Source organism: Labrus mixtus, chromosome 11 (genome assembly GCF_963584025.1).
Source record: "Labrus mixtus chromosome 11, fLabMix1.1, whole genome shotgun sequence".
Taxonomy (NCBI): Eukaryota; Metazoa; Chordata; class Actinopteri; order Labriformes; family Labridae; genus Labrus; species Labrus mixtus.
In genome coordinates this window covers 27,957,683-27,976,959 of record NC_083622.1, presented here as the reverse complement: position 1 = coordinate 27,976,959, position 19,277 = coordinate 27,957,683, and the positions used below count along the sequence as shown (strand labels likewise).

Genomic DNA, 19,277 nt, shown 5'->3' with positions numbered 1-19,277 from the left:
TGTCATCCATCTGTCCCTCCTCCTCCCTCTTATAGACCCATATCTCTGCAGAAAGCCCCCTACTCCTACAAACCTTATGACAAGCCCCCTTCATGTCTGTGCTAACGACCATTTTATTCCTTGACATTAAGCGGGTGAGTGATTCACCTACAGGTTTAGGGTGCTGGGCTGGGTAAACCCTTAAGACAGGGTGCTCAGTTGGGTGGTTTTACCTCAAGACCTAGACTTATATCCTGAAAGTATTCTGGAAATGCAGATTCACATCCTCAGAAAAATCGTAAGTGTTCCAAATATTAGTTTAATACTAAAAAGAAGAGATTGCAAAGCCCGTGTTTACCCTGCCTTGGTCCACTGTCAGCATTAGGGGGCTTTTAAATGTGCACACTTTATCCTGTTGTTTTACCCATTGGGAATAACATTGGCATAGTCATCTTGAGTGAGCATATTTCATTTTATCAACCAAACAATGCCAAGACTGATTTGCTGTTTAAAGGAAAAGGTAGAATGTGTGAAAGAAGCATTTTTGAGCTTTTACTTCTTAATGGTGCAGGAATGATAAAAAGCTGCATCATGTTGCAACAGCATGTAAAGAGTACATCAGTGTAAAGACAGGATGATATAGATGACAGTTATATCAGAACGCTTGAGAGCTGCTTGTTATCAAAGATTGAATTTAACAAATAAATCCATGCAGGATCTTGTGTCTGTCGGAAATGATTAATTCCGTCAGCTTAGTCCAATGCACTTAAGATGAATAGCTATCATAACTCTGTCAGGGACTTCCTGCTTTATATCACAGCATATGGGAATTAGACAATGGATCAAAGCCTTTATAGAGATCTCGTCTTCATATAGAAGACATGAAAATCAAAGTGGATTTCTATGGCCCTTTTCTATCTTTGATTAAAGACAAACAGAGTTCACATCTGTAGAAACTTCCCTGCCAGAATGATGAATTTGCTACTGTATATCCACGGCAGGTTTCCTGATCGTTGGATCTGCGGTCACATTTCAAACCACTCCCTCGAATGCCGAGAGCTATCTTCAGCTCTCTCTGCCTCGCCCCCATGAACACAACAAATACAAAAACAAACAGACCCTCACCAGCGGCAAGCCATCGGGAACATCGGCGCGGAAACCTCCCTTTGATTCTCGCTGAGCTTTATATTTTACTCATCAGAAACAAAACACAACATTAAGCCATTCATTAAAGTCAACTAAAGCTAATTATCCCTCATTTACCCAAGAGCCCACGGGGCAGGAGAGCCCCATATACTTAGGCCCAGATGTGTCGATGAGTCAGTCGGGAGATAGCAGACCGCAGAGGGGGCTGCTCACTTCTCTCTGAGTCCTGTGGTTTCAAGGCGCATCAGGCTCAGCGGGCCGGTCGTGTTGCCTGTTCACTGCCTGGCTGCTGACGTTACCCTCATGACACCATTAGCTGTGTCAAGACACTGCAATATAGAAAGGATCCATTTAGCGGAAAAAGTCGATAATAAATGGTTATATGCCTTAATTAAAACAGAAAAAAAAGAGAGGATCCTAAATCACTAAAAGCGGTTCAGTCATATTAACAGCAGATCTCCATTTAAATCACCTCTCAGTGCTGTAGAGGGCGACAGTGTGCTCCACGTTTATTTTTCATTTTGGCTGGAAGTGGTTAAATTGTTACAGTTGGCAGAAGGTCATAGCTCAGAAACCATATGACGTCATGTGATTTAACTCCTCAGAACTACTTTCTTCTTCTCTGTGTCGAGTATACCACCACCAGACCTTTAGAAATAATAGCTAACCACTGAACCACTGGGATGAAGAAAATCTAGCAGTCTTGTTGCAAATTCCATTTGTCCCAGGATGAGGCATTGCTATCCAGGACAGATAGTAGAAATTAATTTGGGTAAAAGTGCACAGCAATAATGTGATCGCATTTGAATTACTTTTGTACATTGAGGCTGAGGAGCCAGGTTTATTTTACATTTTAAGTGTGGCTAGTGTGGCTCCAAACTCATACGTTACATGGGTTGGTAAGAAAGAAAGGAAGATGTAGAAAGAGTCAATGCACTTAATGGCTTATTATTATAAGGCTTCTAAAGCAATACTTGATGAATATGTTTCAATCGTGGTTGAAGTAGGGAAACATGTTGATGTTATCCTCCAAAATGTGCTGGAGACGTTAACACATGTTGGTGAAAGAACATTTGAAATTGACAATTGAACAAATTGGGAGCAAAATGGCTGCAGATTTACAACAAACTAACATGCTATACAGGAATAAAGTCATTGGTTTTACTGGCTAACAACTACTGAGGACGCACTCACACTATGCAAAGTTGTTCTGTACCATGCTTAAGCACGATCCCCCCACCCCCATTCGCCCGCTGGCCTGCACTCACACTACTCCAGCACTAACCGTGCTTGAGCACAGTTACCGCTTGTACAGAACGTCGTAATAACAGCCCATACATGGCTTTACGTAATTATGAAGCGTGCTTAGTTTTCAAGACAGACTGAAAATAAAAGATAAAAAAATGAAATGGACGTGCGGCAGAGTCCGCGTCGGAACCTGGGACAACAACAAAGAGAACGTGACTGTTACTTTACTGACTTTGTGGCTAATTTGAGTCATTTTAGTCAGATACAGCCAGAATACTTAGATAATGAACGCTGTCCACGTTGTGTACCCGTGCTTGTGATGTGCATGAACTGTACCGTGCTCTTCTAAGCGTGTATCATGCTTGGGCAGGGATTGGAGCACTCACACTGGTCAAACAAACTGGACTTCAGTGGTGAAGCGTTCCAAGGCACGGTACGGATCGATAATGAGTGCGACCTAAAACTACTTCACACAACAACAACAAGCTCATTTAGGATATTTAGCTTGAGTGACACCAACATTAGCACCAAGGCTTACAACCAGTCATGCTTTACAATAAATGATTAAATAATTCAATGAACTTGCTGAACACAGCCAATCAAATGTTTGAAGGGATGTGACTCATACATTTATAAAACAAATGCTGCTGTATGTCAACTCCATTTAAAGACTATAACGCCATGTTGACATGCCAGCATCAAAGTGGGTCACTGAAACCTGACAATTAGTGCCCTGAGTTTCCAATTAGGAAATATGACCTTTATTCCGTTTAATTTTTCCTAAGATGAAGTAATTCCCAACTTTCCAACATCTCTGAAACCCTTCATTAGTATTACAGTGAAGGTGTGGTAGAGGAAATAGCTCTGGAAAGAAAATTATGACTTTTTTAGCCGCTTGGAAGTTGGCCTAATTTTTCATTCTCCATGGAAGACTACCTTCGAGCACTCAAACCAGAGGTGGTAAAGAAAACAGAAAAAAGGGAACTGTTCCCCTATGCTGAAATACAGCAGAGCACGACTTTGAATTCTTTAGAGACAGACGCAGAAGAGGAATGAGTGGGGTCATCCTCTGTTCTGTTCTTTCATGCTGGGCAGGTTGTGGCTGCTTCGTGCTGGTGTGATCGACCTTCTCCAGAGGGGAAAAAACACGTTGTCTGCCCCGACCATCAGCCATATTAATCAGCGTGCCAGTCATGCATGTTTTGCCGGGACTTCTCCGCTTAGAGACCTTAATCTCCGGGTCGGGGTTTTCGCTTTAACTTATTGTCAATGAAACGAAGCATCAAAGAGCTGAGCGGTGAGCTAACCTGCTTTTTTAATCTCCACGCAGATCCTCCACCGGGTCATAGATGAGAAAATAATGACCGACCTAATCCCAACATTAGCTTTCTAAATCAGAACGCGTATGTTTTAAATCATTCTCACCTCGCAGCATGGTGATAGTAAGCAGAGCATGGGGTAAAAAGGGAATGACAGAATGAAAGAGTGAATGAAAGAGTGTGATCCAGAGTAACCTTGTTAGGGCTAAGTGACGCTGTGCAGAGAGCCTCTTGTCAGTTGGTTGGCAAGATGAGCTTCTTGTAAATGATTGTCCTCTCTGTCAAAAGGCTGATTTCTTTTTTCCTACATCTGACGTCTGTTCCTCTGCCGCAGTATTTCCCAGTAGTTTTCCGCCTTAATGTTGTTCTTTTTCACTTCTTCCAGGTCTGAATCTGTTACAAATTTTGGCCTTTTTACATTTTTTTTCTCCTCTACGTCAACTATGCCAAGTCGCTCGCTCACGGCATTCCCCTGCAGGCGGACAAAAGCACAACGCACCATTAAAAGTTTTGGCCTACCTCTGGACTACGCCTTTATTAACTATGGGTCACCAGAGGTCACAACCACTATGTCCCACCTATATATCAACTGAAAACTAAGTTCAGCAGCCGGATAGGCCAGTGTCAAGCGTAACCTTTTCCCAGACAGAGGAGTTGTCGGTGTGTGAGTAAAGAGAGCACAGGCTGGCTACAGATCCTTTCCCCTTCACAGCATTATAAATGTATGTGTGAGGAGGCCCTTAATGGCTGCTAATCCAATTTCTGCCACTGAAATCAAATCTCACTGGCGCCAGTAGTTCTCTCCTTCCCTCACAAATAATGGCCTCCGCTTTGGCCTGTTTATGAAAAAGCTGGGCCGCCAAAAAATCCGGCTTTACCTTCCTTAAGTCCATCTGAATCTTCCTCAAAATTGTTTGAATGTTTTTCTTTTTCAGTCCAACCCCCTCAGTGTCCCAGGAAAGTTATTAATTGAGCGTCTGCGTTGAGTGGAGGGATGGGGTAACAGGAGAGTTTTCAGCAGTATAGGATGCCATTTACCGTACGTCTTAATGCCTTCTCGAGGTCAACCATCGATTTTTTTCTTCTTCTAAAACCACAAGCAATGGAGATAAGATTAGGACTTCGATTTCTGCACTGCCGCCCGGAGCCTTTTGTGGATGAAATCACTCGGCCTGCACCGTCAGTCCGTGTTTTGTTCTTATTTAGCAGGTCATGGCCTCTGTGATTATAGGGTAACATATAGATATCCCCACAGTAGCCTCAGGACCATCAAGTGAAAATGAAACTTTCAATTCAAGCGCAGAAACTTTCCAAATCATACAAGGTGTCAAAAAGGTAGATTAATGAGTTCATCTGAATATGACCCTGTTGCACAATGCTGACTCGCGCTTCTTTTTTCTTGAGTTAAGTCTCTTCAACAAAAGATATTAGCTTTGACATGCATATGAAGGGAGCCTTGGCTTTGGCATCTTTCCCCCTGGATATGGATTTGACTTATTATCTTTCAGTGCATCAGTTGGACAAGTAGTCATATTGGCATTCCACAAGGAGGATATTATCCTGGAGTGCGGGCCTAATAATATGATACATCTAATAGCGCTTAACTCTTAGTTGGATCTCCACCGTGCAGTCATCTCGGTTATTGCTGAGAGCCTCAAATACCATCAACGGGACACAGGAAGGGAGGGGGGGAAGATGGTGAAAAGAAATAAAAAGCCGTGGATCTCAGCTGGCTTGGAGAGGTTATTGAGGAACGTCCACCACAGTGTGTGCAGAGGAGTTTAATATTTATTTACCCTCTGGTTTGGCAGCTGAGAAGGTTGGAAATGACACTAAGTATTTCTCAAGCACACATAGGTGATATAGACGCTCGCAATCACCGAAGCACAGGCATAAAGGGCAAGTACATCATTCATGAACGTGTGCATGCACAGTCACACAGATTGGTGAAAGAATTCCACAAAGGTCATTTTTGACAGCGGTAAACAAGCATCCGACCGCAGGCTCTGCTTCTGACTCGGAAATACAAAACATTTTGATTTGCCCTTGAGTTCTCCATTTGTTTGTTTGTTTGATTAGCTTTTCATTTTGAACCCGAGAGAAAAACATCAAGCTGAGCAAGAAGAAGATTGTATCTATGAAAGAAATCTAAACATTGGAGAATCTGTGGTTTGCTGTGGTGATGCAGCCAGAACAGAGAGACATCTATAAAAAAAGCATAAAGTTCATAATTTTCTGATAAAAGCCATACTCTTCTGATTTGATCCATACTGTAGTTCTGACACAAAACAAAGACAGAGAGTGATTTGGGACCTGCTCTGCCTTCCAGGACAAAATCATTATACATGCTCTACTATTTATGAATCTGCTTTTGGTTTTGAAATCAATTGAGATGACTTAATCATTTCTTTCCAGGCAAATGAAACTGTTTCCTCTGTGAACTCTGGTAATCAGCTTAAGTGATTACATCGGTTGAAAAATACGAGACGATGAAAGCTCATTGCCTTGTGCCCTGAGGAAAGGCTACATGGAAGATCTCAATTAGATATGATAGAACACATCTCTGTCTGTATCAGATACTGGAGGGAGAGGCCAATGTGGGGATTGGTTGCCCTCTAGCTGTCAGCATTGAGATCAGGTTATGAAATATGTTCTGGAGTTGTTGTGGTGATAAGTTTATGGAGTGTGATTGGTTTGTTTAGGGACTTTGAGTTAAAGATTTTAAAACACTGATAATAAATACAACACATTTTCAGGGTGGGAGAGAAGTTTCAGGATGTGTGTAAGAGTTTTCATAAAGAAAAATGTCAGTATGGAGCAGATCTGTAAGTCCACTGGATGTTTTAAGAACAAAAACTATTTCTTTACAATGACCAGTGTCTGGTGATTTATAACAGTGCAGTTTAAAACTGATGCCTGGAAAGAATAATGGAGCTGATAGTATTTAGTCCCTGATATAAAGAGTCCCATTATTTCTCCCTTTTTAAGCAAAAAATAGTTTCTATATGTGCAGTATAACAACTTCTTACAACCAGGGGAATGAAAGGAACAAGAAAAAAAACAGAGACAGCCTAAAAAAGGAAAAGAACACAGCAGATAAAGAGCTTTCAGTGATCAAACTGGTTGAAAATGCACAACAGATTTTGAAAAAAAGAGCGTATTTCTTTCTTTTAATGCCTTTTTAAATGATCTTATCCTTAAAATCACTCAATCTACATAATACCTAAAATGATACACATGCAGTCTGCCTTTCTCCTTTATGTCATGTGTGAAACATTCATATACATTACCATGTTCTTGCTTTCTTTTTTCAATGTAAACTATGACTGACCCAACTTTAGAGCTTATTTTAATGAAATTCAGATTTGTGGCTGATCTACCGCACATTATATGTATTCCAAATAGGTGAAAAGCTCAGCAGTGCTCATGTTAGGTTAGTTACCTTTTACACGGGGGATTTCTTTGTCATGACAAGATCGACACACCTCCTTATTTAGTTCTTCGGAGTAACAAGAAACGTGTTCATTGATCATTGATATGGATCTGAATCGTTTACGGGAACAAAGAAGGGAAAAACCAATAAACAAAGTCAGTATTGGGGGTTTCATAAAGGTTAGCCTAAAGTAGGACGTCTCACACTTAGCTGCCACCTTTACGGCAAAGCTCAGCATGCAATTATTTCATTATTTTTTCATTACATAGATTACTTTAATTCTGAGTTTTCTTATAGGTGTCACAACATGATATGTCACTCAGATATTATTCCTAACTCTTTTTTTTTTTTTTACCAAAGTAGTTAATACATTTTTGCCTTTGTTGTACAGAGAAGTCCAATTGTCCTCACATCGAGTTGAAGAAAGGAACATCAAATTTAAAAAAGGGAAATAAGGAACAGGGCTGAAGTGAACCAAGTCGTCCTTTTCAACTTCTCCATAGCTCACTGCATGTTCAACTAATGAATGTATTTCTTTACTGCAGTGTTGTGTGCTGAGCAAGTGTAAAACTCTGGACTACAGATCCCATGCCCAGTCTTGAACAGGCTGGGTAAAGTACTCTTTTAGCTCCGGTCACATTTTTATGTTACATGTGATTGCTGTAAATGCCTTTTCACACTAAAAGAAGCTTTGCTTCAAATACATTTTCCATGAAGCATTTTGCCAGTGACAGAGGGACCATAAAGCTAGACCATGTTCTTTATTGCTGTCAAATGTAATACATTTCAAGTTGATTGCTCTGAACGTCCTGTTTATCAAGCACCTAGCAAGACTGTTTAGAATGAAAATTGCTTCTTTTTAAGAGCAATTAGGAAAATGAATCTATAGGCCAAATGCCGTTCAGCTCCAAATTTACTTTTAACAAACATTATCCAAGGAAATCATGCAAAAAAATCTAAAGTGGCTTCAGTTAAGCAAGTGTTCAAAGTGCCCTGGTAATGTTTTTCTGTTGAAGCGCATTACATTTTGATGGAAGAGATGTGAAAGTTTCTCTCAAAGGGTGATTTTAACTAGGAGCTGTGTGCGAGAAACTTTATAGCCATGGCTCAGATTGGGAATGTGATTCAAAATAACAAGATTAGATTAATTGCAGGAAATAGCTCTGAGATGGTTTGATGTTTGCATGCATCTGCATTATTCATTGGCAGACCCTATTAGCAGAGCAATACCTTGCTTTCTCATGCATGTCGGCTTAGACGAGTGAATATTTTCAAATCTACCTCATAGTGTGGCTCAGCGAGTGGGAAATAGGTCTTTTGTAGGTGTGCTTAAAGGGCCACCGCAATGCCACCAGAGAAGGTAATTAGAGATAATGCAAAATTTTACACACCGTTACCTATTTTCCCTGAGAGTAACATTTGGAACAAGTGCAGTAATAAGACCCAGAATCAGTCAAAGTAATAGTACTTGATTTTTTCTTTTTTGAGAATGTGCTTCTCCACTCGGCGAACCATAGTGTGGCTCTGTGTGTTCTAGATCTGAATCCAGATATAGTCCCATCATCCAAGCCTTACTCCACTTTTCCTCCATTAGATTTTCCCTTAAATTCCCTCACACTCACTCCCCTTCGTGCACATACATCTCGCACACACACCTCGTTATCTTATTTGCGGCCTTGGCAGCCAGATTGTTGCCTTGTGGTTCGGTAGCCAGAGCTTTTCTCTGTCACAGAGAGCCGCGGGTGCAGAGCCTCCACCGCACAAGCGCCCATGAGTGCGGGAAGTAAGTTCCCAGCATGCTTTGCCCATCTGTGCCTGGGATGGATTAACCTTGGGCTGGGGGACCTTTTCAAGTTGGAAAGAGAGTTATGCAACCTCTCTTACTTATCTGCTGTATCTATTGCAGTGACAGTGAGAAGTGTTGGGCTGAGTAGATATTTGTTAAAGACCGAGGTTTAGTCCTGAAGGGATGGAGCAAATGAAGACCACATATCTGATGTTCCCTCTTGTGAGCTTTACCTCTGTATGCTGTACAGCCTTTCTCATTGGCAGACGTTGCTATATTTAAAAGACATCCTTTAAAGCTTAGTTTGAATACTTTTAAATACTGTCAGCACTCTCTTAAAAAGCTTGCATTTAAAAAAAAATGTCATTAGTCTTCTTCCTTTTTCCTTACAATTTGGACGGTGTGATCACCTCCACTGTCAAGTCCCAAACCCTGAGTACTCCAGCCCCAAAATAACCAGGTTGACTTCATGTAATGCATTCCACAGTAGTCGGTTGCATGCATGTGCTTTTACAAACCGCTGTTTTACAGTAAAAAAAAAAGATCTTGTTGCACCCATCAATGTGCTGCATAATCCCATCAGCGGTTGTCTGATGATTAGTTAACATTTGTAAGATGTCCCATTCTTTTTGGTCTAACTGATGAATATTCAGGGGAGTGCAGTGAGTAGCGTGAATGATGCACTAAAAGAAAATGTGCTCTGCAGAGCATCTTTTAGTCCGTCTCCCAACAAGAACTTAGCCAACACTTTGGTCATATTTTTGTCCAAAAGCAAGCAATTTATTATTACCACAACGGGGCCAATGGGCTAAGGCATGCTATGACCCCCCCCCCCCCCCCCATAGAGCCCCCACACCAATATGTCCCCCAAATCAGAGCCAAAGAAGCCAACCAATACTCTTTCAATAGAATAAATAACACACTTTTAAGCTAAACAGATGAACACAAATTGGCATTTAATACAAGCCACACAACATTAAGACGAAGAGGGTTTTCCATGGAACTGGGAATTCACTATATGGCATTAAAATTTTACTTTTTATCTTTTTCCCAAATAATTAACAAAAATACAATTACCACAAAGTAATTCCCAACCAGATAACTCTGTTCTTCAGATCCCAGGGCCCTCAGGGTACGACACCCCAATCTTTCTTCTGATGGTAAACCACCCATGATCATGTAACATTCGCTCAAGAAAAAGACCAAATGGTATTGAGTATGGAGAGCGTTTGACCTGAGGTTGTTAGAAATACAGAAGGGTTGTGAAGGGAATAACCATTATTTTTTCTCTATCTTCACTCCCAGGTGGCTCAGGGAAGCAACGACCCAAAGAACCAAAGAAGAAGAACAAGCAGAGGCTGCGGTTTCGAGCCCAGAACCAGCACAGCGATCACTTAGCCTCTGCACGCACCAGCCAGTGAAAACTGAACCCACGGACTTCCCATTGAACAAAGAAACAAACGCAAAGCTGCTAGCCACTGCTGCACCCATAATCTGTCTGAAGACTATCACGAGCCCCCACCTAAGCCCACCCTCGCCTCTCTCTGTCACACCAGGACAGAACCATGACTCACAAGTCCGTCTCAAAAGTACATGTCTATCATTTGATATTGGTCTCACCACACTAAACACATTCTTCATGCCTCTGCCACCCGCTGCTTCTCCCTCCCGCTGCAGTGACCAGCCAGGTGACTCTGGTCTCTCTGCCCCACCCCTTGCCTAGCCTTGTGGACATTTACTGTTGACATTACTGAACTCATTTCCCATCATTAAAAATGTCATTAAACTAGCAGGGTGATGGAAGATGGAGAGGCAAGCAGAGACTATGGGGGCGGGAGGGCCGGATGTCAGGAGGTAGATCGGAGAGGTGGGGAGGTAGTTGGCAAGCGGAACAGCTTGCAGAAAAGAGGGGGCATGGGAGGATGAAAATAACGGAGGAGGATGAAGTGACAAAAGAGATTGGTTAAAGGAAATGATGCTGATGGACAAGAAAATGGCATCTTGAACTGAGACTGTTTTTTTTTTTGTTCCTATATATTTAAAACGACCCTCACCTTTCCCTCTAAATGAAACCGAGTTTTTCCATGTGTGGCCTTTATGTTCTGTACATTTTTGAGAGTAATATTAAGAAAAGTTACCATGCATAGTTGCAAAGTATTTTATTCTCAGCACAAACTGTTTACGTTGGGATCGCTTTATGCTCTAACTGTATAGTGTGTATAAAAAAGAAGAAGAAATTTAGTTGTTCGACTAGCATGGCAAAAGACTCATGTGTACATAGTTTATCTAATTAAGAAAAGCTTATTACTGTATTTTCAGTATTGACTCGTTCACCGTTCTAAATGTTTTAGAGTTAAAAAGGTTGTAATACCAAGCTACAGAGTAAAATGATTAAAACAAATAAAAAACATAGCCGCAACATAGCTATTTCATTTATATGGTATATATTTGATTTATTTATTAATTCTTTTTTTTTGTACTTTTTTTTGTTCAGTGAGATTTCTTTTTTGCCTCATACTGTTATTCTTATATGCTGAATTATTCTTTGAGTTCCTTATAACAGTGCATATCTTTAACACATGGAAAAGATTTCTGTCTGATGTCACGCCGTGTTGTGTTACATTCATTTGAGCTCATCTACTGATTTCAATGTTTTGAAGAAGAAAAAAAAAGACAAAACTATGCTTTGACGTATTCTAGGTTAAATGATTAGGATCCAGCAAATGTATGGTCATAGGACTGCATATGTGTACATTGTGTTTTATTAAAATACATTTCATGTGACTGTATGATAAAGCCCCTCATTATTGCTTATGGCTTCATGCGGCTAAACACCGAAACTGTCATTTCCTTGTTTCACTCCGGTGTGCAATTATGTGATTTCTACACCATTTGTGAAATCCATCATGATACACTGCATGGTACAAGAGCGACCTCCAGCCAAAGGATCGGATATGGACGATTGAGCTTTACCAGCATGACAGCAGTGTTAAGGGTTTGTAATTCAGTATGACATATCCTTATGAATATCATCAATGCGGTGCATGCCATCAGTGGCCAATTCAGTAAATATAATACTGTAGTTCTTAACTTACATGCAATTTGCTGTGGCACTTTCAACAAGCATCCACGATGTATGAAGGATTTATGATGCTATTCTTAAAGTTGTGTACTTTTAGTGTCCTCAGAATAACAACTAAACACATAAAAGTGTATTGTTTAGTCTTCTATAGGCTTTATCTGACTGGAGAAGGGGCATAGAGAAAACATTGTACTGTAATGCAAGTCATGGATAATGTAGCCTGGAATACATACAGCATAAGCATTGTCCCAGAAAAGAAAAAAGTGCACAATCTGCTAGAAAGCTTATGGATGCACAGAAGCAAATGAATCACGTTCTGTCACATTTATATCACCCTGGAAAACACAGACCACAGTCTTCCTGCTCTGGGTCACCCCACTGAAATCACACATGACAGTTCCATAGGGAAGCTATCTGTCAGTGTTGAAATATCCCACTCTTTATTATGCTCCTTGTCCATCTTAAGGCAGTTTTAAAGTGCCTGAACATCTTTCACAGGTGTTCAGAGTGGCATGGCATATTTCACGCAGAAGGCTATACATTTTCACACCTTGAAACTTCAAATGACAGACATCTTCATAATACAACCATGAATACTGAAATGTGGAAAAGGTATGAAACATGTCAAAAAAATATAACTGGATACATCAATACATAAGAATAAAGCTTCACAGTTAAAGACAATTTTATTCTTAAAATGTAACTTTCTTTTACACGTCATGATAAATCCAATATGTTGTACTGTATTAAACCTTTAGTAGCATAAACTTAAAGGCGTTGGCTTTAAAAAAAAAAAAAAAGGGTCACAAGGTCTAGTGGTTAGGTTGTGTCCCACGTACAGAGGCTGTAGTTTTAGCTAAAAGTAAAAGAAGTGATGCTAGCAGCATACAGTTCGGTATGTTTTTGTTTGTAAAATAAAAGTTAAGTAGCAAGCAGGTTAAGTGTATCACAGTGTTTTTTCAGTAGTTGTAGCAAGCCACTGAGTCCTCTTTATTATCCCTTTATCAGTAAATATGTGAAGGGTGTAGTTCCTACCCAAATGCAGTACAAATGAAAACAGGGATCATTTTAATAATCTTGACCAAAAGAGTCAACAGGAACAAACTGGCAGGTAATAAAGTGGTTCAGTTCAATCCTAGGCTAGAGCTGTAGGATCAGTGGACTGGACCTGCAGGGGTTTGGCTTTGTGAGCTGAACTGGGGTTAAGTGAGTGCAATATGGAGGTTGGTAGCAGGTCTAGAATGTTTAGAACCAAAGAAAGACTCACTTGATGGACAAACCAGAAGTGAACTGGCAGAAAGTTAGTTGGGGCTAGTTAGATATTTTGAGGGGTCACCAGGCAAGTATCCACATGATGCACACAGAGACAAATGTGTCAACACTGAGAGAGTCTCTTAGCCACAGGGATCCATTGGTTAGTAAACAGGAAAACAAACTATTTTGTCGCAGAGAAGAAGGCTAAGGGGATTTTTGGGATTGAAATGGCTGAAAGAATTTTTCCAGCATTTTCGCTTCACAACTTGAGTTTGATGTCTGAGGAAAATGGCCGATGTGTGAATGAAGTTAATTGCTACTGCACAAGTGAATAAGGCACCGTTTTTGTCCATTAAAAGTTGATAAAGTTGTGGGTGTTACATATGCCTGACATTATTGTACTTTAAAAAAAAGTCTTGAAAGTGTTCTTGTGAAAGAAAGAAAGCAAAATAATGAACGTTTACATTGAATTGAATAGGGCGAGGAGGTAGTAAGTTGTTTTTGAAGACATCTGCTGCTGGTTACAAGTTAATGAACGATTCACAGATGTCATCCCCTGGGCCAGACTATCAGTCACTGCTCCAGACTGGGGGATTAAACCTTAAGGCTTACGGAGAGGAACTGCGCTGAAGTGGATTCATTAAGCTCAAGACCACCACTACAGTGCACATTGCAGGGTCTGCAATGAAAACGAGGGGTATAAAAGAATCACATCACAGTGTGTTTTTTGTTGTTGGAAAGGGTCTCTTTGTTTTCCTTCACCTTTACCATTCAACATAAATCCTCTCTGTTTTTTTCAAACTGCCTTGGAAAACAGACCACTGATGGTATTCTTGGTGTTGTTAAGAGGGCTAACAGTCGTACACACATCAGAGAGAATGGCCTCCTTGTGTAAACCACTTCTGTAAACTGTGTGTATCTGTGCACACATGCCTCAGTGTCTGCGTTTTTGTTTGAATGTTAATGCTGAATGTGGTTAGGTGCCTGAGACTGAAGCTCCCTTTTAATCTGACTGAAACATTTTCATTAGTTCTGTTGGGTCCTATTATTAAAGCCTGCTTCAAAGACACGACAAGTGAAACCACCAACAGGAAATGATCCAGTGGGCTCAACACTGTATGGATCAGTGTTACCAATCTGAGCTTTAAAAACAGGTTATTTTGGCACATATCTGCATCCATTGTACCTAATAAGACATTAGACTGTTGAAGATTTCTTCATTTTGTAAGCTTTCATTCATAAACTGTAGCATACTGATACTTTTCAGTTGTGGCACATGTGATACATTTGTTACTTCCAAATGGAAGTTATGACTTTGGTGGGGCAAATAGGATTACCCAGGATAAAAAAAATGTTGCAGTAATGTGCTGTTTTTAATAACTGTATAATGAGCCATCACTTGCCCTTTGAGTTGAGGAAAATCTGGAATCATTAATCTTCATATGGGTTAGCCATGGTGTTTGGCACGGAGCGAAACGGCAATGAGTAGGAACATAGTGGTGTCAAAGGAAAAGCAGATCTTAATATTTTGAACAAGTTTGCCATATGTTAGCCGTCATGGCGTGTACAAGCCCACTAAATGGTGACATTAACGGGTGACTTTTATTACTAAACTTGGTTCTAATTGCAAAATTGCAATCCAAAGTCAACTCTCAGTGCAGCTTTTGGCTCCATGTGGAGTTGCTAAGTAACAAGTTAATCCCAAAAATAAATATGTACCTCAATAAAAGCAAATTGTCTGTGACAGTTATTTGCTTTGCTTTCGGGACGTTTTGAAAAGGGAAACAGTAAAAAATATTCTGAGCGGCACTAAAAGCACATGATGATCACAGTGATTTAGCCCTTCCCCAGCTGCCTCACCTGCTGGACAGGAAGCAGAACAGATTCATGTTCTCCACGCTCACTTTGTGCATTAATATCACTGAGCTGCGTTCATATTTTCAAACTTGGATGACAAATGGGGGATATTTATGATCCACTTTCTGTGGTATAGCTCATATTCAGGACAGCAGGTGCATATGCCTTTTTATTGTCATTCATTACATGGAACAGACAGGCATTTCTATACCGACCTAGCGTGGTGTCCTATGGGCCCTGTAAGTATTTTTTTGGCTGATTTAACCCAATATTGCTCTAAAATGTCTGGCACTGGGAATCAAACACAACACAAAGCCATTGTCCCCGATCATTTCAGGGGAATATATCCAGAGCGGCTCTGTCCTCACTCGCAGGATGTGACACACAAGTTCTTTATGGCTTGAAGTGAATCATAATGCGCACCTTAAAGGCATTACAGGCTGTGCAAATATTTCCTCTCACTGGTGCTCTGAGAGCTATGGGCAAAGCCATTATATTGGGCTCAAGAGCCAGCTGGTGAGGACAAATCCACTAGGATTCCTAGTTTCCCCCTCCTGACTCTCTGGCAGCCCAACTCCATTCATTCAAATTTTATATGGGCCTAGTAGCCGTGTTACAACCGGTTTCAAGGGAGAATTAATCGGAAACAGGTCTTATTAAAGTATATTAAGGCCAGTTGAATTGGATATAATGTGCCCAGTAAGGGCCCAGAGGGACTGTATCTGAGCCTTAGCTGACACTTGTGGCTCTAAGGAGTGGGGCTGTGTTAGTCTGCAGTGCCACTGCACCGGTTCCAGGGGGGCTTTTTTGCTAGAGCCAAAGTGTTGCATTGTGGGTAAGCAGATTTTAAGTGGGTATGAGTGCAGCAGGGGGTGCAGGAGGGTCTCATTGTCCAGGAATGTTTGTCTTGCCCCCCACCTTCATTCAGGGCCGGATTACGCAGTGCCACGGTTCTGGAGCAACCTTTGCCTCCACTTGGAGGGTCCTTGGAGGAAATATTCATTCATACAAATACACATGTACAAAAAGGCATTATCCTGCTAATAAGAAAGCAGGTTGATTGCTCCCTCCAGGTTTGGCGAGTAGGTGGAAGTGGTGCCGCTGCAGCAGGGTGTTGTAGCGCAGTCTCATTCGCTGGGCTGAGTGCTCTCTGGGACGGCTGGAGGCGGCGATGCTCCAAATGTGTTCCACACAGTCTATCATCCGTAGCCCAGCATGTTTTATTGGCCAGTGTGTGGGTTGTAGAGACGTGTTTAATCAACTTAGCTGTCGGGGAGGTCTTGACCTCATGTCAGTGGTTCCACGGCTTGATTGTGTGTTTGTTTTGTGTGAGTGTGTGTGTGAATGGCTCCCAGCCTTTTCCATGGAGTGTGACCTGCGGTGGAGCCTCTGGTTCACACTCTGCTCTCCGCTGTTGTTGGTTTAAATGATTAACTGTAGAAAGTGATGACTAATTTGTCGGTTAAGTCTAAAACAATTGTAGTTGAATGACATATTACGGGCAATATTGAATTTTATGTGGCCTTCTGGATCCAATCAGAAAGAAAAATTAATATTGAGCGATCTCAACGTTCTACTCCAGTGTTAGATAATCAGGAGTAAAACTCACAATTCATCTTTTCCCAGTAGGAGTAGTCAGCTTTGCAAAACATAGAGTACACACATTGTTCATATACTTCAAATTGCCCGATTTTGTGCATCATATTTCTTTATTATTAGAGAAAAAGGAAACTTGTCTTCATGGTCCAACTGTAAACATTCACAAAACTAAATTAGTGGTTAAGCAATAAAGGATGTTGGGGACATCGCATCCATGCACTGGTGTTTTTCTATAGGCTACATTTGTTTTGAGAGAGGAGAACTGGAAGTGCATTAGGAGATATAGGTTGTAGATTACATGTCACTGATGTGGTCTGCCTCTTCTGCTCTCCAACCTGACTGTATCACACACTCAACTGATTACTAGGTACTTTCACATACATGCAGTATATCTCTTTGTTGAGTCTAGAACTTGGGTTCTATTATTGTGCCAAAGTGCTGATTCAAACTTAAGAACACACTTTGATCCAATACTGGATAGGATCATCAAGAGGCATATCATCCTGGAAGAGCAGCATGGTAGAACTGTATTTCCTTTTAACTGACATTGTATACTGATCTACTTCTGATCTACTAATTGCCTCTTGACCCCCCCCCCCCAAAGATACCGCATATATCTATATGTATATACTGTATAATCCTGCAGCCTTTTGTAGTGTGTAGTCCCTTAAAAAAACAATTTCCCCTTTTCTTTATCTAGTTACACTGGGCTGTTTTCAGCCTGTATTCCAACCAAGATGAGCTAAGGTAACTATATCACTTAACCTTCAAAACCTCAGCAGCAGCATGACTATAGTATTAAGCAAAAACAATACATAGCAGTAAAAATAAAACCTTTTTTTTCAATGAAAAATTAAGCATCACCTTGTCATCTGTGAAAAACAAGCTCAAGTTCTGATGACTTGCTCTTCCATGCTCTGTCTGCATGCCATCATGTCAAGAGTGTCTGCCTCAAAATCCAACTCTCTGCTTACCCAACCTCTTTAGTTAAGTCGATTTCAAATGCTAGCTTGAAGATTTATGGACCTAGTATACTGTAGTTCAATGATGAACAGGCCCCTAATTGCAGCCTGCCTTCATTGTGTTTTGTGTTTTGTGTGTGTGTGTGACTCAGATAAAACAAACCACATGGCGTGTGGTTGTGTGTGTGTTAGGAAGCTGAACAGAACCCTCCGCTCCTATTTACTATCTCCTTGTGTGGTTTGGCAGCAGGTCTGTTGGTATGGGGGCGTGCAACGGGCATCCGTCTGGGCGCGAGGCAGGCCTGGCATGCTGCTCAGCCCCCTGCAAGGCTGCATGAGGGTGGGATCAGAGCAAGAGTCCGCCAGGCTCCAGACTGCTAGTCTGTATGTGTGTGCATGTGTGAGCATTGTGAGTTTTTGGCGTGTACATGCACCTCTGTGTGTGTGTGTGTGTGTGTGTGTGTGTGTGTGTGTGTGTGTGTCTCTGTGTGTGTGTGTGTGTGTGTGTGTGTGTCTGTGTGTGTGTGTGTGTGTGTGTGTGTGTGTGTGTGTGTGTGTGTGTGGGGGGGTGGGGGGGTGTCATTAAATCATTTAAATAGCAACCATAGTTTCTCCATTGTTCTGCTTGTCACTTGCAGTATGTTGACCTCTCTGGATTTTGCTTCACCAGAACACTATCACAGAGTCCATCTGAGCATGTGTGTTCACCAGTCACTTCTGCACTGAATTAACACCAGACCATTTACTTGACCTTTGTGGCCATTATAATGGTAAGTTGCAACGCAGCCATGCTGTAAGTAACACAATAGCATGCATATCACCATGGCTAGATGCCATACCTCCCTGAGCTGTACGGGATAACAAGCAGAGCATGGCAAAGCTGAGCCGGGCCTGCTTAGCACTTGGACAGAAGACCACCCTTGTTACATGAAGCTGCCTCTGCTCATGTTGTTTGTTTGAGGCCAGTGGAGTATGTTCTTAAAGGGGTCATCTTATGCTTTTTCTGGTTTTATATGCTCTTTAGTGTGTTTTCCAAGTGTCCTGTGCATGTTTAGGCACATCAATGTGCAAAAATTCAAAGTCTGCTGAAACGCGGCTTCTCCTACGTCCTCCTGTTAGCTGCAGCATTAGCTGCATGTAACGCTCGATTCTAGCCCCCCTCGAAAAAAATTTGCCAGTGTGATATCACTGATCTAAGCCCATTGGCTCGTTGTGGCAAGCCCAGCAGCTCATGTTGCACGGCCATTAACTTCTGTAGCACGCCCACGATATGCCGTAGCCTGCGGTAGCACAGTAGTGCTAAGGTGCTAATGTTTTTGCTCCCCTCGGAGGCAAAGTGGCTGCATCCCCAATATGGTAAAAGAGGCGTGACATTTCCGAGAACCGTGCTGAGCGACTGACCAATTACGGCTGAGCCGACAGGCCGACCAATCAGATCAGACTTGGCACACGTGGGGACTCTGAACGCGGGCACTTCAGAGCCCTAGAGAGAGAGTCAGAAGCGAGCAGGTGCATGGAGCGGCAGCACATGAAAACAGACAGTTTTTTCGAACTTTAGCTATTGTGAACATACTTTAGTAGGTACAAGCTTAATAACACTACGCCAGCAAGG

The 19,277-nt window shown here is 41.5% G+C and overlaps 1 protein-coding gene across 1 annotated transcript in view; it reads left to right on the top strand.

Annotated features, from left to right (window-relative positions):
• Nucleotides 1-12,141, top strand: part of rspo2 (R-spondin 2) — a 60,219-nt gene extending 48,078 nt beyond the window's left edge. Inside the window, exon 6 of the mRNA XM_061051173.1 lies at nt 10,217-12,141. Coding sequence (XP_060907156.1) covers nt 10,217-10,332 — 116 coding nt within the window. The 3' untranslated portion in view covers nt 10,333-12,141. The remainder of the gene's footprint in view (nt 1-10,216) is intronic.
• The last annotated feature ends 7,136 nt before the right edge of the window (nt 12,142-19,277 follow it).